This window comes from Pongo abelii, chromosome 1 (genome assembly GCF_028885655.2).
Source record: "Pongo abelii isolate AG06213 chromosome 1, NHGRI_mPonAbe1-v2.0_pri, whole genome shotgun sequence".
Taxonomy (NCBI): Eukaryota; Metazoa; Chordata; class Mammalia; order Primates; family Hominidae; genus Pongo; species Pongo abelii.
This window is the reverse complement of record NC_071985.2, coordinates 63,689,285-63,716,390: the sequence shown is the minus strand read 5'-3', so window position 1 is coordinate 63,716,390 and position 27,106 is coordinate 63,689,285. Positions and strand designations below refer to the sequence as shown.

At 35.4% G+C, this 27,106-nt stretch overlaps 1 protein-coding gene across 4 annotated transcripts in view; it reads left to right on the top strand.

The window, feature by feature from the left end:
* The window catches only part of HMCN1 (hemicentin 1), a 446,669-nt gene that overhangs the window by 367,571 nt on the left and 51,992 nt on the right, over positions 1 to 27,106 (top strand). For all 4 annotated transcript variants that reach the window (XM_024256979.3, XM_002809691.5, XM_024256990.3 and 1 more), the window contains 16 exons: positions 1,406 to 1,542; positions 5,755 to 5,896; positions 6,925 to 7,069; positions 7,764 to 7,891; positions 8,204 to 8,360; positions 9,943 to 10,064; positions 10,410 to 10,574; positions 12,147 to 12,254; positions 12,697 to 12,834; positions 12,969 to 13,103; positions 15,918 to 16,187; positions 18,575 to 18,765; positions 21,047 to 21,260; positions 22,913 to 23,047; positions 23,454 to 23,644; positions 25,268 to 25,349. In XM_024256979.3, coding sequence (XP_024112747.2) covers positions 1,406 to 1,542; positions 5,755 to 5,896; positions 6,925 to 7,069; positions 7,764 to 7,891; positions 8,204 to 8,360; positions 9,943 to 10,064; positions 10,410 to 10,574; positions 12,147 to 12,254; positions 12,697 to 12,834; positions 12,969 to 13,103; positions 15,918 to 16,187; positions 18,575 to 18,765; positions 21,047 to 21,260; positions 22,913 to 23,047; positions 23,454 to 23,644; positions 25,268 to 25,349 — 2,460 coding nt within the window. The remainder of the gene's footprint in view (positions 1 to 1,405; positions 1,543 to 5,754; positions 5,897 to 6,924; positions 7,070 to 7,763; positions 7,892 to 8,203; positions 8,361 to 9,942; positions 10,065 to 10,409; positions 10,575 to 12,146; positions 12,255 to 12,696; positions 12,835 to 12,968; positions 13,104 to 15,917; positions 16,188 to 18,574; positions 18,766 to 21,046; positions 21,261 to 22,912; positions 23,048 to 23,453; positions 23,645 to 25,267; positions 25,350 to 27,106) is intronic.

Below are 27,106 nucleotides of genomic sequence, written 5' to 3'. Positions count from 1 at the left end.
AGGATATGTTTATAAGTTAAGGAATATATATTTTGCAAATCTGATTCTTTTTTTTTTTTTTTGAGACGGAGTCTCGCTCTTTCGCCCAGGCTGAAGTGCAGTGGCACTATCTCGGCTCACTGCAAGCTCTGCCTCCCGGGTTCACGCCATTCTCCTGCTTCAGCCTCCTGAGTAGCTGGGACTACAGGTGCCCGCCACCATGCCCGGCTAATTTTTTGTATTTTTGGTAGAGATGGGGTGCAAATCTGATTCTTATATTTGACTAATCAAATGCTGTTGGGGGGGCAGTTCATGGATTGTTTTTGAGTTATTTGATTAGTTTCTGCATTAATAATTTGTATTCATTGGTTTAAAATAATAGAATATAAACTATGATGAAGAAAATTTAAAAATCCAGAATCTCATCACATAAAGACTTTTTTTGCATATAAATGTTTTGTCACAAAAATATGATGATAGAAAATGCAAGTTTATATAGTGTACCTATAGAATTTAACTTGCTTTTATCTCAATGGTTTGGTGAACATTGTCATGTCAAGAAATATATTTTAAAAACATTTTTAGTGACTGTATAGTATCCCATTTTACTCCATATTTTTGGAGGTTTAGGCTACTTCTATATTTTTACCAATATAAACAGCCCTGCTATGGATAACTTTGCATGCACGTGTTAGCCCATTCCCTTTATTTTGAGAAATTTCTGTAAGTGCACTTGCTTGGTTACACACACACACACACACACACACACCCCTACACAAACACACTCTTCTAAGGATTTTGAAACTAATTGTCAAATTACTTCCTAGTAGAGTTGGGCCAGTTAGACTCATCCAATATGCTTTTGACATTGAAATAGGAATTATTCTTTATGGGGAGGAATAATTAAAAAACTAACAGAAGATCTTTGGTTCATTCTCATAGCCTAAATGACTAGGCAGCACAAACTGTCTGGGATTTAAGTGCCCCCATCATCCCCACATACAAATTAAACCTGCCATTAATTGACATGTAAATTCTGTAAAAAAAAAAAAAAAAAAGAAAAGAGTCACATGAAAAATACATTCTATATAATCTTATGTTCAGAGAAAATTATTACCAAGTGTATAACCTGGACAAGGGATCCCTTCTTTGTGCCTCCGTTTCTTTACTGTCAAATGGTAAAAATAATGCAATTATATTACTTCTATCATGCATATAGTTGTTGGAAGGATTTCTTTACTTAGTGTACATGAAATTGCTAAATAAGGTTAAAAAAAACAACTTCCCACTGTACTTATCTAGGCTATAAATTAAATCAGTAATGTTTTAATTTTATGCCTCTTATTATTTCATATAGCAGAACCAACATTTTTTGGATACCTATGATAATACAGATTGCTTTTGTTGTATTTGTTCTCACACCCAGTACCTCCTAATATTGCTGGAACTGATGAGCCCCAGGATATCACTGTGTTACGGAACAGACAAGTGACATTGGAATGCAAATCAGATGCAGTGCCCCCACCTGTAATTACTTGGCTCAGAAATGGAGAACGGTTACAGGTAAATTTTTTGATAAGCTCCACAAATTCCTTTTTGAGATTAAAAAAATTAAAAATCAGCTCTAGGGCCTTTGCTGGGTACACAAAACCAAGGAACATCAGGCTACTAATTATTCAACATTGCAGCAGTAAGCACAGGGTTTTTAAATTAGCTTTATTATTTGCTTTATTATTTGCCTTTGCTGGGGTAGTTAATAGTTGGTCATGGGTCAAAGAAAGGTATCTAGATTCATGACACTCTGGAAATTTGCCAAAGTATGTATTTCCTAGCGCCCATGCATTAAAGTCTGATTTGAAATACTCAGCTATTTCTCAAGAGAGAAGAAACCATCAAAGTCTCAAAATAACTGCCACGTCTCTAGGGAGAATGCTTCTTTTACTGAATTTCCTTTGTCTAAGCTTGGACCTCACAAGTGACCCCAAAGATACCAGGCATCTGAGACTGGAATCCGTGAAGAACCAGTTACTGGCTGTCTAAAGCTTGCCATGCTTAGATGATACCTACCTGCTGTCATAGAGTGTCAAAGGCCAGGATCCTCGGCAGCATTTTAGAGACCACTGAAAGCTTTGACTTTGAATGTTTTGGATTATCCTCATGATTTTTTTCTTCTTCGTTCTTCCTCACCCTCTTATCGTAACCTACACTTTGTTTCTAGTAGTTAATTATAAAAGGAGATTATGTCCCCTAACACCTAAGACATAAAGACTACCACCACCACCAAACCACACAAACACCAAACACGGAGAGGCCAGGTTCTGAGAGTTACTAACATGCTAAATCATCATGCATATCACTTAACCCTCCAGTACTTCAGTTTCTCTATTTATTGTGTGCCTACTAGAATGCCAGGTACTATGATTGCTACTGAAAATAGGCTTTACCCTCAAAGAGCTCACATACTATCTGAGAAGACAGGTTAGTCAAAGATTATAGAATGGACACCACTAATAAATTGTATATTAGAAGGATGTGTAGAAACAGAGATGAGAAGCAAATAACCCAGACTAAAGGGTAAGGAACAGCCCATGGAAGCCTCTTAAAAAAGATGAGCTCAGTTTTAAAGGATCAGTATATACTGGGTGAAGCCGGAGAAGAAAGTGATTCCAATCACAGGTAATGGCATGTACAAAGCTATTGCAAGAAAAGGAAGGCTGCTGGTCTGAGAAATGCAAGTAACTTGGTATACCTGAAATAGAACTTGGTTAAAATCTTTGATGGTTCCCCATAGATTTCAGGATTCTGCTTAAATCACTCAACTTAGCTCACAAGCCCTTTCATGCTCTGACTTTGCCTCCATAGTCTGATTTCCCATGTGTGCATTTCACTCCAGACCATTAGGTGTAAAGGTAAAAACTGAGTGAATGTTGATGATGGAGAAGTCTAGGTTGATCCCAGGTTGACCAAGTGATGGCAATCCTAGGAAAGGGTAAGTTCACTCATGATGAAAAATGAAAAAAGATGAGTTCAGGTTTAGACATTTTGAGTTTCAATTACCTGTATTTTCCAAGAGGAGATTGTAGAAATCATTTTAAAATATTGGCCCGTATTTCATCAAAAAAGGCTTTGGTTTCATGGTCCATATTTACTTAAAAAAAAAAAAGCAGCCTTTGATGTAATCATCGTGGTATAATCCCTTGTTGAAGTCATAAGTTTGTAGGAGGTTGACTAGAAGGCAGAGTATGAGAGTCCTGGTTAAATGAAAATAAAGCTTTAGGCAATAGTAACAATTATGAGGTGAGCATAGGAAAAAAAGATGAATGAGACTGAGAAGGAGGACTCAGAAATAGGATTAGAAGTAGGAGACACCGGTGTACTAAAAGCCAAGGAAAAGTGGAGGGTGCGGTGGTTAACAAAGGCCACAGAAGGTACAAATAAAGTTGTATCCATTAGCTTTGGCAATACATATAGGTAATTAAAGACCCGAGGAATGGTTCTTCAAAGAGAGATCAAAGTAGAAGGCAGGTTACACTTGTTTGGGAAGTTAATGGAAGAAGAGGAAGTAGAAACAAGCATGAACTGTTGTTTATAAAGATTTATGTATGTGTATTTGCTGAAAGAAAGAGATTGAAGACAGAGGAGAGAGAAAGAGCAGTTTATAGGACAAGTTATGTTGGATAGGGGAGGTATGAGACCCAGGACACAGTTGAATGGGTTAGCCTTGTCCGGAAGGGTCGTCCATTTTCTGCAGAGATGGGAAAATAGAAAAGAAGGTCGTATTCATACCCAAGGTAGGAGGAGGGGAGGACTGCAGGTGTGGGGCTTTAATTTTCTCAGTGGAACAGGAGGTGAGATTATCAGCTAAGAATGAGGTTCTATCAGGAGACAAGTCAAATTTGGAAGAATTATAGGTGGTCTACGGAAGAAAAACCAGAGAAAATTCTTTTTTTTTTTTTTTTTTTTTTGAGATGGAGTCTCGCTCTGTCGCCCAGGCTGGAGTGCAGTGGCGCGATCTCGGCTCACTGCAAGCTCCGCCTCCTGGGTTCACGCCGTTCTCCTGCATCAGCCTCCCAAGTAGCTGGGACTACAGGAACCCACCACCACGCCCGGCTACTTTTTTGTATTTTTTAGTAGAGATGGGGTTTCACCATGTTAGCCAGGATGGTCTCAATCTCCTGACCTTGTGATCCACCCGCCTCGGCCTCCCAAAGTGCTGGGATTACAGGCGTGAGCCACCGTGCCCAGCCAAAACCAGAGAAAATTCTAATGAGACTTAATAAGTTAGCAGAAAGTACTGATATTCATGGAAGAAAAACATTATAAGAATCACTCTGAGCCAGGTGTGGTGGTTCATGCTGTAATCCCAGCACTTCGGAAGGCCAAGGCAGGAGGATTGCTTAAGGACGGGGGTTCAAGACCAGCCTGGGCAACATAGCAAGACCCCACCTGTATTTTAAATAATTACCTGGGCATGGTGGCGCACATCTGTAGTTGTAGCTACTGAGGAGACTGATGTGGAAGGATTGCTTGAGCCCAGGATTTTGAGATTAAACTACGATAGCACCACTACTGCGGCATGGGTGACAGAATAAGAATCTGTCTCTTAAGAAAAAAAAATCACTCTGAAAGTTTTTATTAGCCTAAAACTCTGCTATACCCATATAAAAGTTAAAAAATAAAACATTTTTTATAGAACTTACTATACATATTTAAGAAATCACTTATTCTCATCAAAGGTAACATAATTTTATCACTAATGGCCCCAATAGAAATGAAAGCAATAGAGAAAATGTGTAAACTTTTAAAATAAATGGACCTGAACTACATATTTTACTTTGAACAATGTTTTCTTAGAAAGATATACGTATCTGGGACCAAGCTCATATGGTAGAGAAATCTTATTTGGGTTATTCCTGAAATGCTTCATCTTAGGTACAATGACAGAATATCAATCTTTGATGCTATCTGGAATTTTTTAATAACTATGACCATATGTTTTATCCTTAAATTACTTGTTTATATATGTAGCTCTCCAATTAGACTTAATAGCAGAGATTAGGTTTCATTATGCTCTATTTTCATAATTTTTGTCTATGCCTAGTTACAAAATAAATTCTTAAGAAATATTTGTGGTAGTTTATTTACTTATTTTTTTTAAATGTTAGAGTACAATGTTTTCCTCTAAGTTAACCAAAGTTAGTCAGTCAGCAAGCTTTCAGTTGTAAGTGACAGAATTCAAATTCAAACCAACTTAAATGAAAAGGAAAAACCAAAAGGAAATTTATTGGCTACAATAATTGGTGAATTTCCAGAGGCTCTAACTCTATAATGAGGCATCTGTCCTTTCTCTGAATGAACTCTACTTGCATTGCCTTAGATTCAGGACAGGCTGTTTCCACATGATAAGACTGCCACTAGGCTTAGGTCATCCTCACAACCTGTGATTCTAGGAAAAAGGGCACACCCTTTCCCCGACACTCCCAGCAGAGTCTAGAGGAGGACTCTGGTAGGCCTGACTTGAGTCACCTGCCCATTCTTGAGTGGATCATTATTGTCAGAGGAATTGGGCATACTGCCTCTGCCTTTGACTTAACGTCACTCATTAAAACAGTTCCCAGGGATTTTTGATACTATGAAAATGGTGGAGGAGCAGACAAAGCATGCTGACAGACAGCAGGTCCACAGTTCACTATAGTTACTTTTGATGCTGTGAAATAATATTTATTCTCTTTTCCTGATATTTTAATGATAAATTTACTTACTTGCTGAATCCAGGCAACACCTCGAGTGCGAATCCTATCTGGAGGGAGATACTTGCAAATCAACAATGCCGACCTAGGCGATACAGCCAATTATACCTGTGTTGCCAGCAACATCGCAGGAAAGACTACAAGAGAATTTATTCTCACTGTAAATGGTAAGAAAAGGTATTCAATGTTCCACAATTTAAAAATATGACCAAGGGCATTCAAAGAGATGATAGCTTTTTCTTATGAGCATACTAAATGAAGACTTGTGCTTATCTTACTGCTTTTGAAAAAGGCAACGTGGAGTATTTGTATTATATCTATACTGCAAATTAACTCAATTTCCAAAAAACATAACTAGAGATATTTTAGTCTATCTTAGAGAATATGTCCAATTGCTGTTAGCATATCATGATGTTTTGTGTCATTCAGAATCAGAACCATTGACAAGGAAGTCAATACACTAAATCACTGGATGACAAATGGCCCATCATTTAGTTCACCTTTATTGATGGTGGCTTGAGAGTACATATGTGCCAAACAGAGACTGTCATAGGACTGTAATCTTATTAAGTATAATATCTGGATGCCAACATTTAGGAAGATAATATAGACTTTTCCTCAAAACAATCTATTGGATATTTAATATATAAAATTTTACAGAATATTGGGTGACCCACACAACTAATATCTCTAATACTAAAATTAAAATTCAGGCTGTCTATTCCCATATGAACTCAATGATCAATAAAATGCATGCTCTGAGAATTGCATGATTAATCACAGATGTGCTTTTTGTTAAAACAGCCCACTTTCTGTTCTTCATTTAAAGTGAAGCTGTTCCAGTGTTAACATTCTCTGACCATTATTTGGCCAAAGAGAAATAAGAAATATCATCTTTAATTTGCATCAGACTAGAGCTGAGTTTTATTTAAGCCTCTCTCACAGTAAGCCAGATTTCATACACCATATTAGGGATTTAAAATTCCCCTCCCTATCTACCCTTTATTTTTAAACACAAAGTATCTTGAGTAAGACTTCAGGAATTAAACCTCAGTTCCACTTATATTAACCTAGATTCATGTAGACAAAGCTATACATTTGACTCGAAGCTCATCTTATATTACATCTTCAGGGTCTTCATGCAGGCTGTGTTATTTAGTCTCACTGAATTTTTTCATGTGTATCTCTTGTTCAGTTCCTCCAAACATAAAGGGGGGCCCCCAGAGTCTTGTAATTCTTTTAAATAAGTCAACTGTATTGGAATGCATTGCTGAAGGTGTGCCAACTCCAAGGATAACATGGAGAAAGGATGGAGCTGTTCTAGCTGGGAATCATGCAAGGTAACAGTACTGGAAAATTAAAAAATGCTATAAGACCTGAAATACAAATTTTTAATTTTTTTTCTAGTGCACTATTTTGGTCTCATTATGTTTAGAGTTAGCATTTCATCTTAATACGAGAATCAAAATTTAGTATTTTATTATTTTTCTGAGACAGAGTCTTGCTCTGTTGCCCAGGCTGGAGTGCTGTGGCATGATCTTGGCTCATTGCAACCTCCACCTCCTGGGTTCAATTGATTCTCCTGCCTCAGCCTCCCAAGTAAGCTGAGATTAAAGGTGCACACCAGCACGCCCAGCTAATTTTTTGTATCTTTAGTAGAGATGGGGTTTCACCATGTTGGCCAGGCTGGTATCAAACTCCTGACCTCAGGTGATCCACCCACCTCAGCCTTCCACAATGCCAGGATTACATGCGTGAGCCTTCACTCCAGGCCCAAATTTAGTATTTTAAAAGCATAATCCCTAAGGCTTATGTCTACACAATGATTATAATCCATTCAAGATCACAAGCCCATCTGTTATGCACCTTTGCATCATAGCCTTTTCTTCCACCAAGGGTATTGTAAACATGTGTCATCTGAAACAGGAAAAAAACTGAATGGATTTCACCAAGTGTTTAACATTTCCCTCAGTCAAAATATGAACCATCAAAAAAGGCTGATTCAGAAGACTTCACTTGTGATTTCTCTTGTAGATATTCCATCTTGGAAAATGGATTCCTTCATATTCAATCAGCACATGTCACTGACACTGGACGGTATTTGTGTATGGCCACCAATGCTGCTGGAACAGATCGCAGGCGAATAGATTTACAGGTCCATGGTAAATATCCTTTTATAGACAACATCCAGTCTCTGTGTCAAATGCTCTTTGATAGCCTAAACTAGTGAGGTCATAAAGATCTTGACATTGAAGGCTAGTTAAGCAATTTACATTATGTTATGAATAGTCAAGCCCCAAGTTTTCTCCTTAGTATAGTTAATATCATCACAGCCCTATTAAAATTCGCAGAGCCTTGTTTGCTCATAACTATGAGGCAAGTTAATAATGTCTAACTTCAGTTCAGCAGAAATATTTCAAATGGCACACTATTTGCTGACTGTGTTTCCTTCTTATTTGGTGACATTGTCTTAGTTCCTCCATCTATTGCTCCGGGTCCTACCAACATGACTGTAACAGTAAATGTTCAAACTACTCTGGCTTGTGAGGCTACTGGGATACCAAAGCCATCAATCAGTTGGAGAAAAAATGGGCATCTTCTTAATGTGGATCAAAATCAGAACTCATACAGGTAAGGATAATTTAAAACTCCCACCAACTATTTACAAACAGTTTGTAATGAATCAACATTTTAATTCTATCAGTGGGGTCAGCAAATATATAGACTATAACAAATTAGCTAGCATATAGAGGGTTTTTTTCCTTAATATGGACTTAGTTTTTCAGCCTAAAATATTTTTCTGAATTATAGGTCATCTTTTCCATACATAAACCCTGTGGATGAAAGTTAGTGATTATATATAGGATTAGATTTCTATCCTGCCTTATTTGTTTAGTACCTTTTGGACTTTTATAAAAGCAAAGGATAAAAACATCATTTTATATAAAAGAAAAACTATTCTGTAAAAATAAATACAATCTTTAGTTGTAGAATAAAAGTCAAATTTTATACCTTAAAATACAATTTAGATATTGGCCGAATGTGTAGCGAGGAAAAACAGCATTTTCTCCTTTTTTTTTTTTTTTTTTGCCTTTTTCCAAGCTTTACTACCATAGCTCATAATATGGCAATATCTATTTTTCAAAGGCTAAACTTTAAATCACTGCGAATTTCTGATGTTATAGGTGAGCATCATTTTTTGTATCTCACCTGAGCTATTAGATCGTTACTCTGTCAAACATTTGCCGTAGCGCTAAAAACAAATGCTCTCTTATGTCCACTTTGACAAAAATCAATTCCAATACACCAGGAAATATAAAACTAGAGAGCCACAGTTGAAATTCTATCATGTCTCTTTTTCACCCTTTTAATCTTTTGGCATTGGGAGGTTCAGTAACTTGAAAGTATACACTGTATGGAAAATGCACCATGCTTTTGAATAAAAAGGTATGTCAAATATGTTTTATTAATGTTTATTAAATCATTTCTATCATGCACAGTGTGAAGTAAAATAGATATTCTAATTTAGATTTACTTTAAATCATGTATGTGTATTTACTAAACCTCCTAAAATGTGAAGTGTTCTAGATTTTAGTTTTGAATATATATATACACACACATACACACACTTGTTCAAAAGGAAATATATATATATACATTTTTTGAAATAGATATTGTCATGTTATCTACAAGGTAGCCACACATTTAAAGAGACATGCGAAGTAGGTAAAGGGGTGAGACACATAAACTTGTCATTAGCCATCTGTCAATGGAAATAAACAAATATCAACCTGCGAGGTTATTGTGAAATTTAGAGATAATTTATGCAAAGCATTTAAGATGGTGCCTGGAGTGTATTTGATGCCCAGTGAACAGTGGCTGTTGTCAGTGTTCTCATTGTATTGTATTTCTCCTAGGAGAGCTAGGTTGATCATAATATAAGCATTCAGAGAATGTAAGATTCCCTCTTTAGACAATCCTTCCAACAATTACTTCCTGTAAATATTATATCAAGTTTGAGGCTCTAGAAAGACACTACCATATTAACATAAACTCTAATGCATAAAGTTTGCCTCAGGGACATGATGTTAATTTTAACATGAGGGAAGAGTACTGTTTTCATGAATTTACAACGTGGTACCATGTTAAACTAGCTGGGAAAATTTATGAAAACCTACATATAGTATCTCACGCTTTGAAATCTGTCTTCTAGGCTCGTTTCTTCAGGTTCACTAGTAATTATTTCCCCTTCTGTGGCTGACACTGCAACCTATGAATGTACTGTGACAAACGGTGCTGGAGATGATAAAAGATCTGTGGATCTCACTGTCCAAGGTAGAATTGGCTTGGAACATGGATTGAAACACGATAATGCTATCACTTCATCATTCCACTACTTTACAAAAGGGATCTCTTTGCTTTCCTTTTTTTTAAACGTTTATTTTAAGTTCAGGGGTACATATGCAGGTTTGTTATATGGGTAAACTTGTGTCATGGGGGTTGGTTGTACAGATTACTTCATCACCGAGGTATTAACCCAGAAATAAAAGGAGGAATCCCTTTTCTACTTACCTAACTTTCACTTCCAGAGCAAAAAGAGGATGTTCGATAAGTCTTTGGAAATCTTTAGGGGTTGGAAATGTGTAGTTTTTTCCCTTTTTGTTGTTATTGTTGTTTTAGTTCCACCTTCCATAGCTGATGAGCCTACAGATTTCCTAGTAACCAAACATGCCCCAGCAGTAATTACCTGCACTGCTTCGGGAGTTCCATTTCCCTCAATTCACTGGACCAAAAATGGTATAAGACTGCTTCCCAGGGGAGATGGCTATAGAATTCTGTCCTCAGGTAAGACCAAGCTCAGTGATTTCACATCTATTGATTGTATTAGTTATTGATGCATATTCTTACCTGGCCTTTGTTGCACCAGAATAAAAGAATAAAATACGCATGCATTCTTGGACTTAAAAATCTGGAAAACAGATTGTTAAAACATATTTTTAACATAGGAAGGGGATCTAGGGAATGGAAGAGAAAAAAATAAGTCTGGAAACAAAATAACAATATCTAAGACTGATCTGAATATAATAAACATGATCACCGGTATTTATGTCTATATTTACCAAACCTAAGGTTTAACAAATTCCCGTGTTACCTGTGAGTGAATCACACTTCTTTCATTGGCCAAATAGAATGTCTCTTAATTTATCGAACATTTAGTTCGATCCTAAGACAGGATATATACTCTACTAAGATTCTGAGACTGTATAACTAAAACAGGGTTCTAGGTTTCAGGGTTTTGAAAATTGAGTATGTGAGACTGAGTGAATAGCGAGTTCTATGAAGGAAAATTTTTTATAGTGGTAGTAACCCTCATTTATACAATTTATAGTATTGAAGAAAAAAAATCACCTAAAGTATAGGTGATTCACGTTGGTGTTTCTAAAACTTATCCTACACTGGGGAAACACAATAGAGATAAAGTAGTAACTAATATCCTGGGACTTTATGAGTATGTGCGTATTATTCTAAGAGAATTTGTATATTTCCTCAATAGAAGGGTAATAGTGGAAAATGTGTTCCCGGGATGCAACTTGGCTTTCAAGACAAATTATTTTGACTATAGATTGGTAGCAATTCAAATCATAAAATATTTTAAAATAAAGTATTAGGCTAAGAAAACAATTTAGAACTTTCTCAAAATATTAAACCCAGCAACTTCATTCCTAGGTATTTACTCAAAAGAAATGAAAACATTTGTCTACACAAAGGCTTCTATGCAAATCTTCATACAGCATCATTCACAATAGCCAAAAAGTGGAAACAATTCAAATGTCCATCAGCTGATAAATGGATAAACAAAATGTGGTATATCCATGCAATGGAATTCTGTTTGGCAATAAAAAGGAACAAAATATTGACAAACGCTACAGCAGATGAACCTCAAAAACATTATGCTCATAGTGAAAGAAGTCAGACACAAAGGACCACTTACTGTATGACTCAATTTATATGAAGTGTTCAGAAAAGGCAAATCTGTAGAATCAGAAAGCAGATTAGTGGTGGGCTGAGGCCAGGGTTGGGAGTGGGGAATGACTGTAAATGAGCACCAGGTTTCTTTCGGGGGTGACGGAAATATTCTAAAATTAGATTGTGGTGATGTTTGCATAACTCTAAGTATACTAAAAATCATTGAATTGTGCATTTAAATGAGTGACTCTTACGGTATGTAAATTATGCCTCAATAAAGCTGTTAGTAATAATTTAAGTACTATGCTAGGCACTTCAGGGGATACAAGTATGAATATAAGCCAAGCACCACCACGCTAGTTGCAGAAAACACACAAAAGAGAGTCAAATTTTATTGAACTAAAAAAACTGAGACGCAGTATATATTAAAACTTTTTTTTTCCTTTTTAGGAGCAATTGAAATACTTGCCACCCAATTAAACCATGCTGGAAGATATACTTGTGTCGCTAGGAATGCGGCTGGCTCTGCACATCGACACGTGACCCTTCATGTTCACGGTATGGAAGGCTATTTACTCATTCAAAGTTCGCTGGGTTTGAGGAGGTTTTTTTAGTCATATTTATTCTGAAAAGTGGTACTGTCTAGAGCTATGAACCATAGTAATATCTTGGGGATATGAAAGCCTGGTAGATATTTTTAATAGGCTAAAAAAGGCACACAAATGGCAAACCACTCAAAGTAACTCCAAAATAATTTTTCTTCTTGGATTTTTATAATCTGTTCCTGACTCTAGTCTTCCAGTGGGATTCTTCTAATGGAAACTGGCTACTGTAGCAAGACTCAAAGAATGCAGTGTGGCCAACATTCACTTTTCTCTTGGGCAATCAAATCACTAATATTTTAGAATTATGAATTTGGGTATTTTTAAGCTCATTACTACAATAGACATAGTTTATTAACTAGTGCTATTACTTCTTTTTATTGATTGGTTTCTTATAGAGCCTCCAGTCATTCAGCCCCAACCAAGTGAACTACACGTCATTCTGAACAATCCTATTTTATTACCATGTGAAGCAACAGGGACACCCAGTCCTTTCATTACTTGGCAAAAAGAAGGCATCAATGTTAACACTTCGGGTACCTACCACTGTTTTTCTATCAAGAAAATCATAGCATGTCAGCGTTTTATAATTGGAATCAGCATGATTGTTTTTAATGAACACATTTTGTGTTTTTTTTTTTCCCACTCTGCTTTTGTAACTATGATGTAGGCAGAAACCATGCAGTTCTTCCTAGTGGCAGCTTACAGATCTCCAGAGCTGTCCAAGAGGATGCTGGCACTTACATGTGTGTGGCCCAGAATCCAGCTGGTACAGCCTTGGGCAAAATCAAGTTAAATGTCCAAGGTACCTAATAATAATTCATCTCTGTTTTCAATTCAAAGATGTTTGTAAAAATGTCTACCAAATATTTATATATCTAAAATGATTATGCTGCTGTTCCCCCATGGTTCTCAACATTCTTAGTTTGCATTATCCTATTGGTTTTTCTATCACTTTTATGAAGAAAGTTTAATGTATTTTATTTTGTTGGCCATTGTTTGTATAAGAAAACACAGGCATCTAATCCTATTTTGAACTTCTATGAACCTCTGTTTGATACTGTATTTCATTATAGCATATGTATAATGTGATTGTTAAAACCATTCTCTCTACAATACTACCTTGGATACATTGCAAAACACTGGATTATAACGTTCCACTTAAAAAAATCATAATCGCAGTTAAACCAACTTGATGGAAAAAATTATTCTAAAGAGAAAGCAGGGTATTTTTGTGTTTTCACATTTAACTGATATTTTCTTGATAGATTTTTATATCTTGCATGCACTGCTTTTGCAAATAAGAAGTGACCCAGAAATAGATTTCAAGCTACTAAATTTGAATTAGCTTAAATGTCTTATAGTGTAATTTTTTCCTATGGTAGATTCATGAATATAGTAAACCTCACTTTCCTGCATATTGTAAATCTAATTTGTTAGTATTTTTCAACATTTATTCAACATTAATAACTGGAAATACATTGAACATTACAGACATGATCCTTCTCTTAGTGTTTATACACTGATAGAGAAGGAAAATCTTAAACTACCAGATAAATGAAATAATGATAAATTCTGATGTATGCTATATAGAGGAAAAACAAAAGACTGAGACAGGGAAGAATAATGGGAATATGTGGGGACCACTTTAGAAAATGATTAGGATAGGTTTCTCTGAGGAAGTAATATTTAAGGTGACCCCTGAATGACGAGCTGGGATAAGCCATGGGCAGTTTGGTGGAGTGTCCAAAGGAGAGAGGACAGCATGTACAGTGACCCCAAGTCAAGAAAGAGTGAGAAAAGAAAGTATGGCAGTGTGGCTAGATGGTAGTGAGCAAGCGCAAGGCAAGCAAAACATAAGGGAGATCAGAAAAGTAGGCAGGGCCCATGCATGGATGGCATGATGTACCCTAGGATATGTAGATTTTATTCTCTGTGCAAAGAAATCTTTCTTTTGAAGGACTTATCCAGGACTCTCATTTGGTTTTAGGAAGACCCCTCCTGCAGCTCTAGGTAATGGTTTAGAGAAAGGGGGCAGGACTGGAGTTGTAGTGTGTTATTGTGCAAGAGTGGAGATGGGAGCACAAATTGCAGAAGTGAATGAGAAAACTGATGGATTTATGTTGTTTATGGAGGTGTAATTGTTAGGATTTCTGATGAATTGGTAGGTTAGGAATAGAAAATTAGTGAAGCTTCCTGGCCTTCAGACTTAAGCTAGTGAGTAGATGATAATGCCATGTTGGAACATAAGGGGAAGAACTGGGTTGGGAAGAAGGAAACCATGATTTCTGTTTAATTATACTAAATGTGGGAAACTATTAGAAATCCTAGTGGAGATGTCAAGTAGAGAGTTGAATATATATGAATTTGGAGCTCATGGGAGAAGTATAGTCAAAGATAAAAATTTGGAAATAATCAGCGTTAAATCCACAAGACTGGATGAGATCACTAAGGAAAGAGAATGTGTACAGAAAAGATTGGCGAGGACAAAGTCCTGGGGCCGTGCATTGTTTGGAGGTCTGAGAAAGGAGAGGACATTGGAAAATAATACAATGGAGAGGGCAGGGATATCGTTGGAAAACTTAATGAAGGCTAGGGAAGGTTAGTGTTTCAAGAAGAGAGTGAACAGCCTTGTTAAATGCAGTTGAGTCAAGTAGGATAAGGACCCAAAAGTATTCCTTGGTTTCAGCAACACAGAGGTTGTAGAAAAGAACATTTTTAGATTTGAGGAGTTGTTTCTTCATGAAATGATTGAAATTATTGACATGAGAGAAATTTAGGGACAAAGAAACACATTAAACAACCAAAAGCATTTCAACATTCCAAAAGCAACCAGAGATAATTGCTTCCTCAGAGGCATGAAAAATTCTGAATAGACTGTCTCCTTGCAGATACAAATGTAATGGTGAGCACAAATTCAACCAAATAATTTTGTTGCTATAAATAATCTTAATATGATTATCAGTTATTTCATATGCCTTTTTATAGTGATGCATTAAAACTGAATAGAATATCCAGGCTAATACCTAAGTGGTGATCAGCCTATTGTAAACACTTGGAAAGGAAATCCTTATTATAAGCTCTTTTATAGGTTTCCAAATAAGTGGGAAGAGTTTTACCTATATGATTACTTTCCATGATCTATTTATATATTCATTCGTTCAAATAATCCTTTATTAAATGTAGCCACTGTATATGTGTATTCTAAGCTCTATGGAAATACGTTAAAGTATCTGAGCAGTTGAATATTTTCCAAAACTTGACGTTCATTTTGGAAGTTTAAATACCTAAAGTGAATCACATAATTTATGTAAGTTAAAGAAAATACTTTTGTTGATACAGCTTAAATTTTCTAGACATGCATGCCCTCATGAATTTATCTTTATCTCCTCATTTAAAATCGACTATCACTTAACATTTATGGGTTAGCTAGGGACTGGTATTCTGAAGTGTGCCCAAATACTATTTTGTTCCCATGAAAAAGTGTAGTGCTCCTTTTCTAATGATATGGTGACGTTAGGATTTTGTTTCTTATCAATGTTTGCTAGAGCAGTACTGTAGTATGTAATTTGCTTCTAAGATGATAAAGTTTGAACTTTATATTTTTTGTATCTTTTAGTTCCTCCAGTCATTAGCCCTCATCTAAAGGAATATGTTATTGCTGTGGACAAGCCCATCACGTTACCCTGTGAAGCAGATGGCCTCCCTCTGCCTGACATTACCTGGCATAAAGATGGTCGTGCAATTGTGGAATCTATCCGCCAGCGCGTCCTCAGCTCTGGCTCTCTGCAAATAGCATTTGTCCAGCTTGGTGATGCTGGTCACTACACGTGCATGGCAGCCAATGTAGCAGGATCAAGCAGCACGAGCACCAAGCTCACCGTCCATGGTAGGTTGTTTAACATGGATTATTTTAGTCTGCTGCACTACCAAGGCAAAGAGAAAAGGCTACCAACAGCAAATCTGATGGAAGTCAAAAACCCTTAAACTCAGTAATGCAAAGTGTGTGGGGGGGGGGTGTGGTGTGCTGTGTAGGTGCACTTCAAATCTGTTTTCTGTAGGCTGTGTTTATGTGTGTTTGTGCACATAGGTGTGTGAGAGAGAAAGACAGATTTTATTAATATTGCCAGGATTTTTAATGTGTTGCTGGTACCCTCACATATTGTGATTAGTTGGCTTATGAGGAGTCCGTTTGTGTCTTGTGACTTTTCTGCTTTATTTCTCAAGCTTCAAGTCATCTTGGTTCAAATGAATCATCATATGACCTACATTGTATGATTTGACCCTAATGAGAATTAGGAGATCTATTTGATTCATTATATTAAAGTGGCAAAATATTTTATATATATTTTTATAACAGAAAAATATCTTTCCTTTGTATTAAGACAACAAAATATTGAAAAATCAGCATTGAAATATTTTTAGTTTTCATTGTATATTTTGACTAAGGATAGAATCCACATTAATATCAGTGGTGGGAAACAATAGCAGATTAAACTGCTTCCAGCCTCTATTTTCAGAGGTAATTATTATAATGAGGAGTTTCTGCTTTTTCATTTTTCAGAAATTTGTGAAAGCTGTTTTATTTTTCAAGTGTATTTTAATTTTCCATAACTTCATAGTAACAGAGACAGTTTTGAGTGGAAACATTTTTGGTTGAATAATTTAGCCAAAATTAAAAATCATCATTTATGAGTTTTCCAAATAACTACCCTGCTTTCAGTTAATATAATTAAACTAATCAATATACACTATCCATTTGCCTTCAAATAAATAATACTCCTTCTTCTCAAGTGTCTGTAGAAAATTTACCAAAATTGACTACATACTAAACAAAGAAATTGTTAATAAGTTTCAAAAAGATGATAGACCATAATTTCTACCCACCATGCAATAAAGCTAGAAATTTGTAATGAACTTTGAAAACCCCAAACCCAGACAACTTTAAACACTCTTCCAGCCAAAAGGTAGGTCAAAGAATATTTTTCTATTTTCACATTATTTAGAAAATAAAGACATGACATATCAAAATGTACAGTGTGTGCTCAAAGCTAAAATCAATATAAAGTCAGTCATAGCAATAATTCTTTCATTTTGAAAAAGAAAGAACTGAAGTAAATATACTAATGCTGCAAGTTTGTATCCCCTAACAAAAGACAAATAGCAACCCAAGGAAATCAGGATAAAGAAGATAATGAAAATAGAGCATGAATTAATTAAAAATGAGTGTTTATGATGTACCATTGAGCAAAATCAATTTTTGTGTTTTCCGAGTTATCTATGTTTGTATCTATAATTATGTATATAATGTTTGTATATTTAATCATATAATCATAAAGGACAAAAAATTAACTTTTAAGTGAAAGCAGTTAATTTAACTGAGAGCAGCTAATTAAAGTTTATATAGCAATTTTATTTTTGCTAAGGCCAACTGTTCTCCTTTCACTCGTTAAAATGTCATTAAGATGGGTCCGCTTCTCACTGATTTGTTTGAATAATTCCAAATTCATAGTTAGTTTTGGGAAGCGAGTGTATTTTTACTTTTGAGCCGAGAATTCTTAATACTTTTTGTCTTTTCTTTAGAAGTAACTATCTTAGTTCTAAGTCCAATCGAGTATTTTTTATTACACTAAAATATTCTGTTCATCTCTATATTGCCCAAATTCTAGTTAAAAAAAAATTTGAGTCACAGGAAGTATTTGGTACTATACTGTGCAGAGTTATAAAGTCACTATGAAAATTTCCTCTGACAGTACAAAAACTGAATTAAGTATCTTGATCTGGTTTACTTGTATTCATTGTAACATGTAAAATACTGCAATATATTTTTTTTTCTACAGCAGTTTGTGATATTCAATATTGGGTGAGTGTTTTATAGTGTTTTATCGTGACTATTATTAGTTCATCCTCATAATATATAGCAGTTATACAACCACAGAAGCATTTTTTCGTTTTGTTGTTGGTTTGTTTTACTTCACTGCAGTAAACAGAAGTAACTTAAAGACGGAAAAGTCAGGGAAGCCAAATAAAATCTAAAGATCTTCTACCCTGCTCTGTCATTTGCTCAGAAACCAAAATACATTAGGATTCTTGCTAGCATCAAAAATACTGATTTCTTTCATAGCAGGAAGCAAATCAATATCTTAATAGATTTTCATTTTTAGTATTTCTAACAAAATTACCCTGAAAAGAGTTTTTTATGTGTTAATTTTTATTGTGAATAAAGACATTATTGAACTCAGCTTCCTGGATGACTCTTTTTTAAACTCTTCATAGTACCACCCAGGATCAGAAGTACAGAAGGACACTACACGGTCAATGAGAATTCACAAGCCATTCTTCCATGCGTAGCTGATGGAATCCCCACACCAGCAATTAACTGGAAAAAAGACAATGTTCTTTTAGCTAACTTGTTAGGAAAATACACTGCTGAACCATATGGAGAACTCATTTTAGAAAATGTTGTGGTAAGTTTAACAGACATGAACAGATACGTTAAGCCAGACTGTAAATTTGCCATCATACTTTTAGTAATTTAGCATGGAAGTATAATCTTTAATAATTAAAAAAAAATTCTTGTAAAATCAGGTCACAAAATTAATTTTACACATATTTCATTTTATGTCCCTTGAATGAGAATAATATTTAACAGATGATAGGAACTCATAAATGCCCTCCTTCTAAAATTATTTTGTGTTTGTGGAAATATGTGTTTATCAGGAAGAATTTTAAGTGCCAGTGCTATATTCTGTGCTCTTAACCTTATTTGGCAATGATAAGAAGTATCTAGAGTAAATAATTGTAATTTTTATGCCGTATTTTCAATTCTTTAGTGCTTCAAGGGGAAAAATGTTAAACTTTTTTAAAAAAGGAAAAAAGTCTGTGTCTCAATGCAATCAGAAGCAGTCATTAATATTCAACATAAATATTCATATATATTCATATTTGAATATTCCTATTCAAATAGTCAACAAATATTTATCGAACACCTTCTCTGCAACTAGCACTGGTTTAGACACTGGGAATACATCAGGGAACAAAAGAATCAAAGATCTTTGCCCTCATGGAGTTTATATCTAGAGGAAGGAGACAATACAAATGAAAAATAATAATGTCAGAAGAAAATAAATCAGAAGAAAAAAAGTGGCATGAAAAATAAGAGGGGTAAAGAGTGTCAGGAGTTGGAGCAGTGAAGGTTACAGTTGTAAATAGGGTAGTCAGAGTAAATTCTCTTTGGGAAGGTGACATTTGAGCAAAATTTGAAGGAAGTGAATTAGCCAAGCAAACATTGGAGGAGCAGACCAGGGGGAAAAACAAAAATAGGTAGAGCAAAGAACTTGAGGTGGAAACATGTCCAGTGTATTTGAAAAACAGGAAGCCAGTGAAAGCAAAGCAAAGAATGAAAGGAGAAAGATGTCAGTGATAAATGGAGGCCAAATCATGTCGGGTCTTACAGGTCAGTGTAACAATTCTACCTTTTACTCTAAGTCAGAATCCACTGCAGGTTTTTGAGCAGGTGAGCAATCTTATATGCCTTACATTTTTCAAGGGTTACATTGGCTGTTGTGATGAGAATCAGAGGTAGGGAGACAAGGACAGGAGCAGTGAGACCTGTTGGGAAGACTGTCTGGAGGCAGATGAGAAATGATAGAACTCAAAGCAGGATGTTAGCAGAGAAGAGGCAAGAAGTAAGACCCTGCATATACTTTGAAGCTAGCATTTTCTGATAGATTGCAAGTAGGGTGTGAGGGAAAAAAAAAGAATGACTCAAATGTTTGAGACTGAAGGCATGAACAATTGGAAGGGTGAAATAGCCATCAGCGGAGACGGTGAAGGCACAGGAAGGGGCTATTGGAAGGAATTGGGAGCTCAGTTTTGGGGCATGAATGTGAGACACATCTTAGGCATCAGAGCAAAGAGTTAGAATAAGAAGTTCAAGAGACTTTGAGTTTGTAAGAAAGTATCGTATTTGGGTTGGAGATACTGATAGTCATCACCATATAGTTGATATTTAAAGCCATAGCACTGTATGAGATCACCAAAAAATTGAGTACGGATATAGAAGAAAAGAGGACACCAGAGGTTGAGCCTTCTCACTTGCCAACATTAAAATGTGAATGTTGAGGAGAAGCCCCGAAAAAAGTTGGAGAAGCAGCAACCAGTGAGATAGGAGGGAAACTAGGAGAGCATAGTGTCCTGGAAGCCATGTAAAGGTGGTTTCGCATAGAAAGGACTCATAATTGTGTCAGGTGCCACAAATGCTCAAGAAAGATGAGTGATGAGAGCTGGCCATTGAATTTAGCAAGTGAGGCCTCAGAATTGTAGGTAATAGTGCCCTTTCTCTCACCATTTCCTCTGATAGTTTTGGTGATCTTTGGTACCACCTTACTCAGAGAGCCAAATATGCTGTCAAGATGCTGTCAGCTTTTGGGATTATTTGCTCTTTATTTGTGCAATGCAGAGCAGCAATACACTTGATATCTAGCAAACCACAGAATCTACAGTTTTCTGAAATCTTACCACTGTAAAAAGATTATTGTTCTGAAAGGTATGAGCTTATGTTTAAATTTCTATACATCTTAAATTATGTTATGCAAAAGCTAACCTGATGGTTAAGACTAAAAGATGGAAATTTAAATTGTCTTGGGATAGGAGAGTTTCTTGAGGGCCTAGCTATGCAATTTGATGTATTTTATGTACTATGATGGATGATTATGAAATTTTAAATGTTATTTTTTTTAATTTTAGCTGGAGGATTCTGGCTTCTATACCTGTGTTGCTAACAATGCTGCAGGTGAAGATACACACACTGTCAGCCTGACTGTGCATGTTCTCCCTACTTTTACTGAACTTCCTGGAGACGTGTCATTAAATAAAGGAGAACAGCTACGATTAAGCTGTAAAGCTACTGGTATTCCATTGCCCAAATTAACATGGACCTTCAATAACAATATTATCCCAGGTTGGTCATTTAATTCTCAAGAAGTGAATAAATACACCTATGTAGAACTCTAGACCAAGCTCTATTTCCTCCAGCTGTGAAAATTGAAAAGTAACAAGAATTGATTGCTTTAAATTCTGTAAAATGTGTGCCTCTGCTTGGATTTTACCCTCTACCCAATATATATGTTTTGTTCCTTCTTTTGGAAGCATAAGTTGATCACAGGGCTGTATATTGCAGGTTATAAGTAGCTTTTTTAACCTAAATATAATTCCCCTTACCCCATGAGAAGGCAGTATGTTTATATAGGCACCTAAACTTATCCCAGCTGGACCCCCTTCATCACTGATCAATAGATTAAGATGGCCACTGTTGGAGTCCTAAAGATTCACTTAATTTTACAGAGAAGAATTCTACTTCTCACTGTTTGCCTCAACCTCTATTATAGTGTAGATTAATTTATGTAGAAAATTTCTAGTCACTGTGTATACTACAAGTTAAGGTCGTGTCTGGAACTCAGGAGCACCCATCCCTGGGTGAACAAATATCTACCTATTTGTTAGACTTTGTCATCAGCATAAAGACTGTCAATACCGAGAAATTGTCCTATCCCAAAATTGAGTTCTGAAGTATTACACTGTTAGCATTGACTAAGTGTCTTGCTAGAAAAGTAGTAATAAGCTTGAGAGTTTTTTTCTATTATAAAGAGTTACGTTAATGACTGGAATTTATCAACTGCATTACCTTAATAACAACAATACATCTCACTAAGAAAAAGCAAACACTAAAAAATCTAATCTATATTGTTTTCTGAAAGAGCAGTACTAACGTTTTCTGAAAGTGCAGTAATGTAAATGTACTTTTAAAGCTTAATTTTCCACTTAATATTCAGCAGTAAAAGATTTAAAAAAAAACTTGAATGAGGAGAGCATGCAAGGTAAACATACATATTTAGATATGGACTGGTTTAGTCAGAATTTTATTTAGTCTTAGTTGTTTTAGGATTAGCATGTTTACCATATATTTTCTTCTAAATGTTATATGTTGTTTATAATAAAAATTTGATAAGTATTACTATCATAAATTTTTAAATAAAATATCTGCCTTTGTAAATATTTATATAATCACCATTTATGATTTATAGAGAAGTTTAAATTATTACGAATTTGACTATGTTGTCGTTATTACCTAACTAGCATACGTTTTCATAATTTTCCCCTTTGACCTGCCAAGTCAGTTGAATTATAAGCTGAAAAGGTTTTCATGTGTTTGATGTAAATTGTTTGGGAGGAAAAGTGGTAGTGAGATAAATGAAATGGAAAATGTAATATTTCTGAATGAAAGATTTTTGAAACTCAGAGAGACTATGAGCCAGCTTTAAGCAGTACATTTAGATGAAAGGCTTACTTTAAACCTAAAATAATTTTTAAAAGATGCTTGTTTTCATTCTCTTTTCCTGTTCCTTCTGCTGTTTTTTGTTCTTCAAACAAGTGTCTATGGACATAGTAAATAGCTCAGATGAAGAAATCTGTGAAAAAGGCTCTCTTCTCCAATGTCATCTCTTTGGTTCAATTGCTGACCAACTCATAAATCTAATGTGCAATATACTGAGCTGTCGTGAAATTTTTCCTAGGTTACTGAGAGGCACTTGTGTTGTTTCTTGTTTCCCTCAGCCCACTTTGACAGTGTGAATGGACACAGTGAACTTGTTATTGAAAGAGTGTCAAAAGAGGATTCAGGTACTTACGTGTGCACCGCAGAGAACAGCGTTGGCTTTGTGAAGGCAATTGGATTTGTTTATGTGAAAGGTAGGTAAAAGTGCTTCATTTTTAATTTATAATGCATTCATAATGAATGGTTCAAGTTTTCCTTCTTTATTTTATAGTAATAAAATATAACTTCAAGTTTTTAATCCACTCAGTCCTATTTCACAGATTCACAAATTCGTGAGAAAAAAATTATGAACATTCAACTCAAAAGTAGATAAGAAGTAAAGAGATCATTTCACGCAAAGTGTAATCATCCCCTTAGAATATTGAAATTGACAAAATTATCTGGTGATTTAGCATGAAGAGTTGATTCTGGAAATTTCATGATGTTTTAAGGTGGCTTTACTCCCCTCTTTACTAAATTATTTTTCCAAATAGGTCAAAGATCACAAAGAAATTATCAGCACGCACTTTTACTTTGTACCTGTCTTATGTTGTTTTCCAGAACCTCCAGTCTTCAAAAGTGATTATCCTTCTAACTGGATTGAACCACTTGGTGGGAATGCAATCCTGAATTGTGAGGTGAAAGGAGACCCCACCCCAACCATCCAGTGGAACAGAAAGGGAGTGGATATTGAAATTAGCCACAGAATCCGGCAACTGGGCAATGGCTCCCTGGCCATCTATGGCACTGTTGTAAGTCGCACTGGAATGATTGGTGCACTTTTAAACCCCCACAGCCAATACCCCTCTATGAGTGCCATAGATAAGAAACATTTCTCTTACATTCCTATTTATTTCATAAAATCTGAATCAAATAACTCCTTTTAAAAAACTGAAACAAGGATTGAAATAGATATTTTAGCCCTTTCAAATAAGTGCAGTGAGATAATGTGGCTGCCTTGTTCCTTATCATTGACTTACTAATTAACATTTGGAGATAACTTCCTCAGATCTGTTTTTGGACAAGGAAATTGAAGAATTACAAACACAGTTACATATAAATTATAGAGTAGATTTCATAGTAAGCTGATAACTATATTAGGCTTTTCCAAATTTCAGTAATTCAGAAAATGGTGGTGCTTTGGTTTATTATTCTAATTTTGGGGTCAAATTACCCCAAAGTGAAATATTTTATCCAAAAATGTCTCAACTAGAATGCACATTAATTTGTTAAATCACATTTGGTGAGACCACTTACGTGCTGTCATTGTTTAAGTAATTGAAATAATTAAAATATACTATCTAATTACCCAATCCAGTGGACCAGTCTTAGTCTTTTAGTCTCATTGATTTTACTTCAACATTAGATGTCATTTGTTGATTGTTCCTTCTGTTATGAAATTATTTCTACTTTATGTGCCATAATACTAATACAGCTCAGCCTTCTTCATTACCACTTTTCCCTTTTCTCTATTACTGTTTCTGAAGTCCTTAGTACTTCTAATACCAATGTTAATACTATTTCTTTCATCATGCAATTTAAGATTCCTAAAACTGTAGTATCTCCAATGCTGAAACTCTTCCAAGTTCCATTTCCAGCTGTTGACTAAGAACTTCTGTTTGGATAATACACTGAAACCTCAAATAAACATCTAAACCAACATTTATTTTTCCTTCTCCCAATCTACTACCTGTAAATCAGTTCCCCTACTGTTTGTTAAGGAGACCTGAATTCTTCCATTCACAAGACCTTCAGCAAAATCTGTGCCTCTAGTCACCAAATTGAAATTTATTTAGTGCAGTCCTACATAAATTTACACACACAGACACATACATATATGTATATAATGTGACCTACAATCTGTGATTTATTATTATAAGTAAATTAGTTTTTCACTTTCTCTTCTAAATTTCAAATGCTCTAGACAAAGGTCCAGCTGCATGTAGTTTTAATAATCCCCATTAGAAAGGACTCAGTATTTTTTAATTTGTCCTGATTATTTTAATGCTTTTTAAGATATCTACAAGTACAGCATTAGTATTTTTCTTTAGTAAGATAATTCCAGACAGATGATCATAAAATAATGTAATTTTTGCCTTGGTTTCTTACAAGTTAGTATTCCTGGAGATCAATGATAGGCTATTTTGAGAAAGTTTAGGCTTGGAATTTGTTTTCTCCCTTCCCCCTCCTCTTTCTCTTCCTCCTCCTCCCTCCTTTAAATCTATTTAAGAGATTAGACACATGTAGGTTTTCTTATTTCCATTAAAATTCCTTCTCAAAAATGAAATTTCAAATAAACTAGCATCATGGTGAAAAAAGTGATTGCCCTGCTCTGTAGGCTCATATTTTTGTAAAAACGCTGCTTATTTCCATAGAATGAAGATGCCGGTGACTATACATGTGTAGCTACCAATGAAGCTGGGGTGGTGGAGCGCAGCATGAGTCTGACTCTGCAAAGTAAGCTGCTTAATGAAACTAATTAAACACTTGATTTAGCAAATATTACCTAATAAAGAGTATTTATTTTCTTTAACTCTATAGCAAGTTCATTAGTGGTAGCTCTCAGAGTGTGTCTAATTTAGTTTTCTGCTGCTGATGGGGCAGTTGTCATCAAATATAAAACTGATAACACACAGATATTTTTCTCTATTTTATCTAACATATATAGTATAAGATTGCAATTGATTGGTGGCAGAGCTTTTTTTTTATTATTATACTTTAAGTTTTAGGGTACGTGTGCACAACGCGCAGGTTTGTTACATATGTATACATGTGCCATGTTGGTGTTCTGCACCCATTAACTCGTCGTTTAACATTAGGTATACCTCCAAATGCTATCCCTCCCCCCACCCCACAACAGGCCCTGGTGTGTGATGTTCCCCTTCCTGTGTCCATGTGTTCTCATTGTTCAATTCCCACCTATGAGTGAGAATATGAGGTGTTTGGTTTTTTGTCCTTGCGATAGTTTGCTGAGAATGATGGTTTCCAGCTTCATCCGTGTCCCTACAAAGGACATGAACTCATCATTTTTTATAGCTGCATAGTATTCCATGGCATATATGTGCCACATTTTCTTAATCCAGTCTATCATTGTTGGACATTTGGGTTGGTTCCAAGTCTTGAATACTAGTTCAACCATTGTGGAAGTCAGTGTGGTGATTCCTCAGGGATCTAGAACTAGAAATACCATTTGACCCAGCAATCTCATTACTGGGTATATACCCAAAGGATTATAAATCATGCTGCTATAAAGGTGGCAGAGCTTTTTAATTACAACATATTCAACGGAGTGCCCCTTCTTACAATTCACCACAGTTATTCCAACATGCTTAAAAAGATTGCCATTTATGGCACTTTAAGATATTTATTAAAAGTAAAGACTAATGTAAAGGAGCTCAAAAGTGCTCCAGCTTGATGGCCGTAATCTTTCATGAAATAACTAAACGTTCTGGGTGAGATCCTCATGCTCATCAGGAAGCCCTTCAGTAAGAGTCATTGGAAAACAGAGCATCCATAATTGGATAAACATAAAATACTCCAATGGCCCACTGGAGAGTTTACAGAACCACTTAAGGGGCTGACCCAAAGACAATGTCATTGGGTTAAGAATTTAAGCAAGTCACGTCATTTTGTGACTAGGCTCAGTATTTAACAGGGTGAGTTTATATTTTCTCCATCACTATTGAGAGATGCTCTAGATTAGTTAGCTGTTTGCCAAACTATATAATTCTATAAGACTCAAACAGATGATAGACATTCAATAAGTATCTAATACAATGTTTCACTAAAAAACATATCTATCAAATGATAACATGGGATGTCATTAGGAAAAAATAGGGTTCTATGTTCAAACAAATCTGAAAAAAAATGAATTAAACAGAGTTCTTTTATTTATTAAATATATAGAGAACAGTTACTGTGTGCTTAGCCCTCCTTAGGCATACCAAATTTCTTTACTGCAGATTTTCCAGAAATGTTAATATGTTGATGTGAATTATGGCTCAACAAGGGGAGAATATAATATGCCACATTTTCCAAATAAATGTTGAGTGAACGTAGGTAGGACACTACACAATCCACTGACCCAGTTTAAGAAAAGCTACATTAGAGCAGCTCATCTACACATATTGACAATAAATTCATTTTAGTAAGTGAGACATATTAAATAGTCAAAAATATAATTTGGTTCAAATTAGGATTAAAGTACCAGAAGC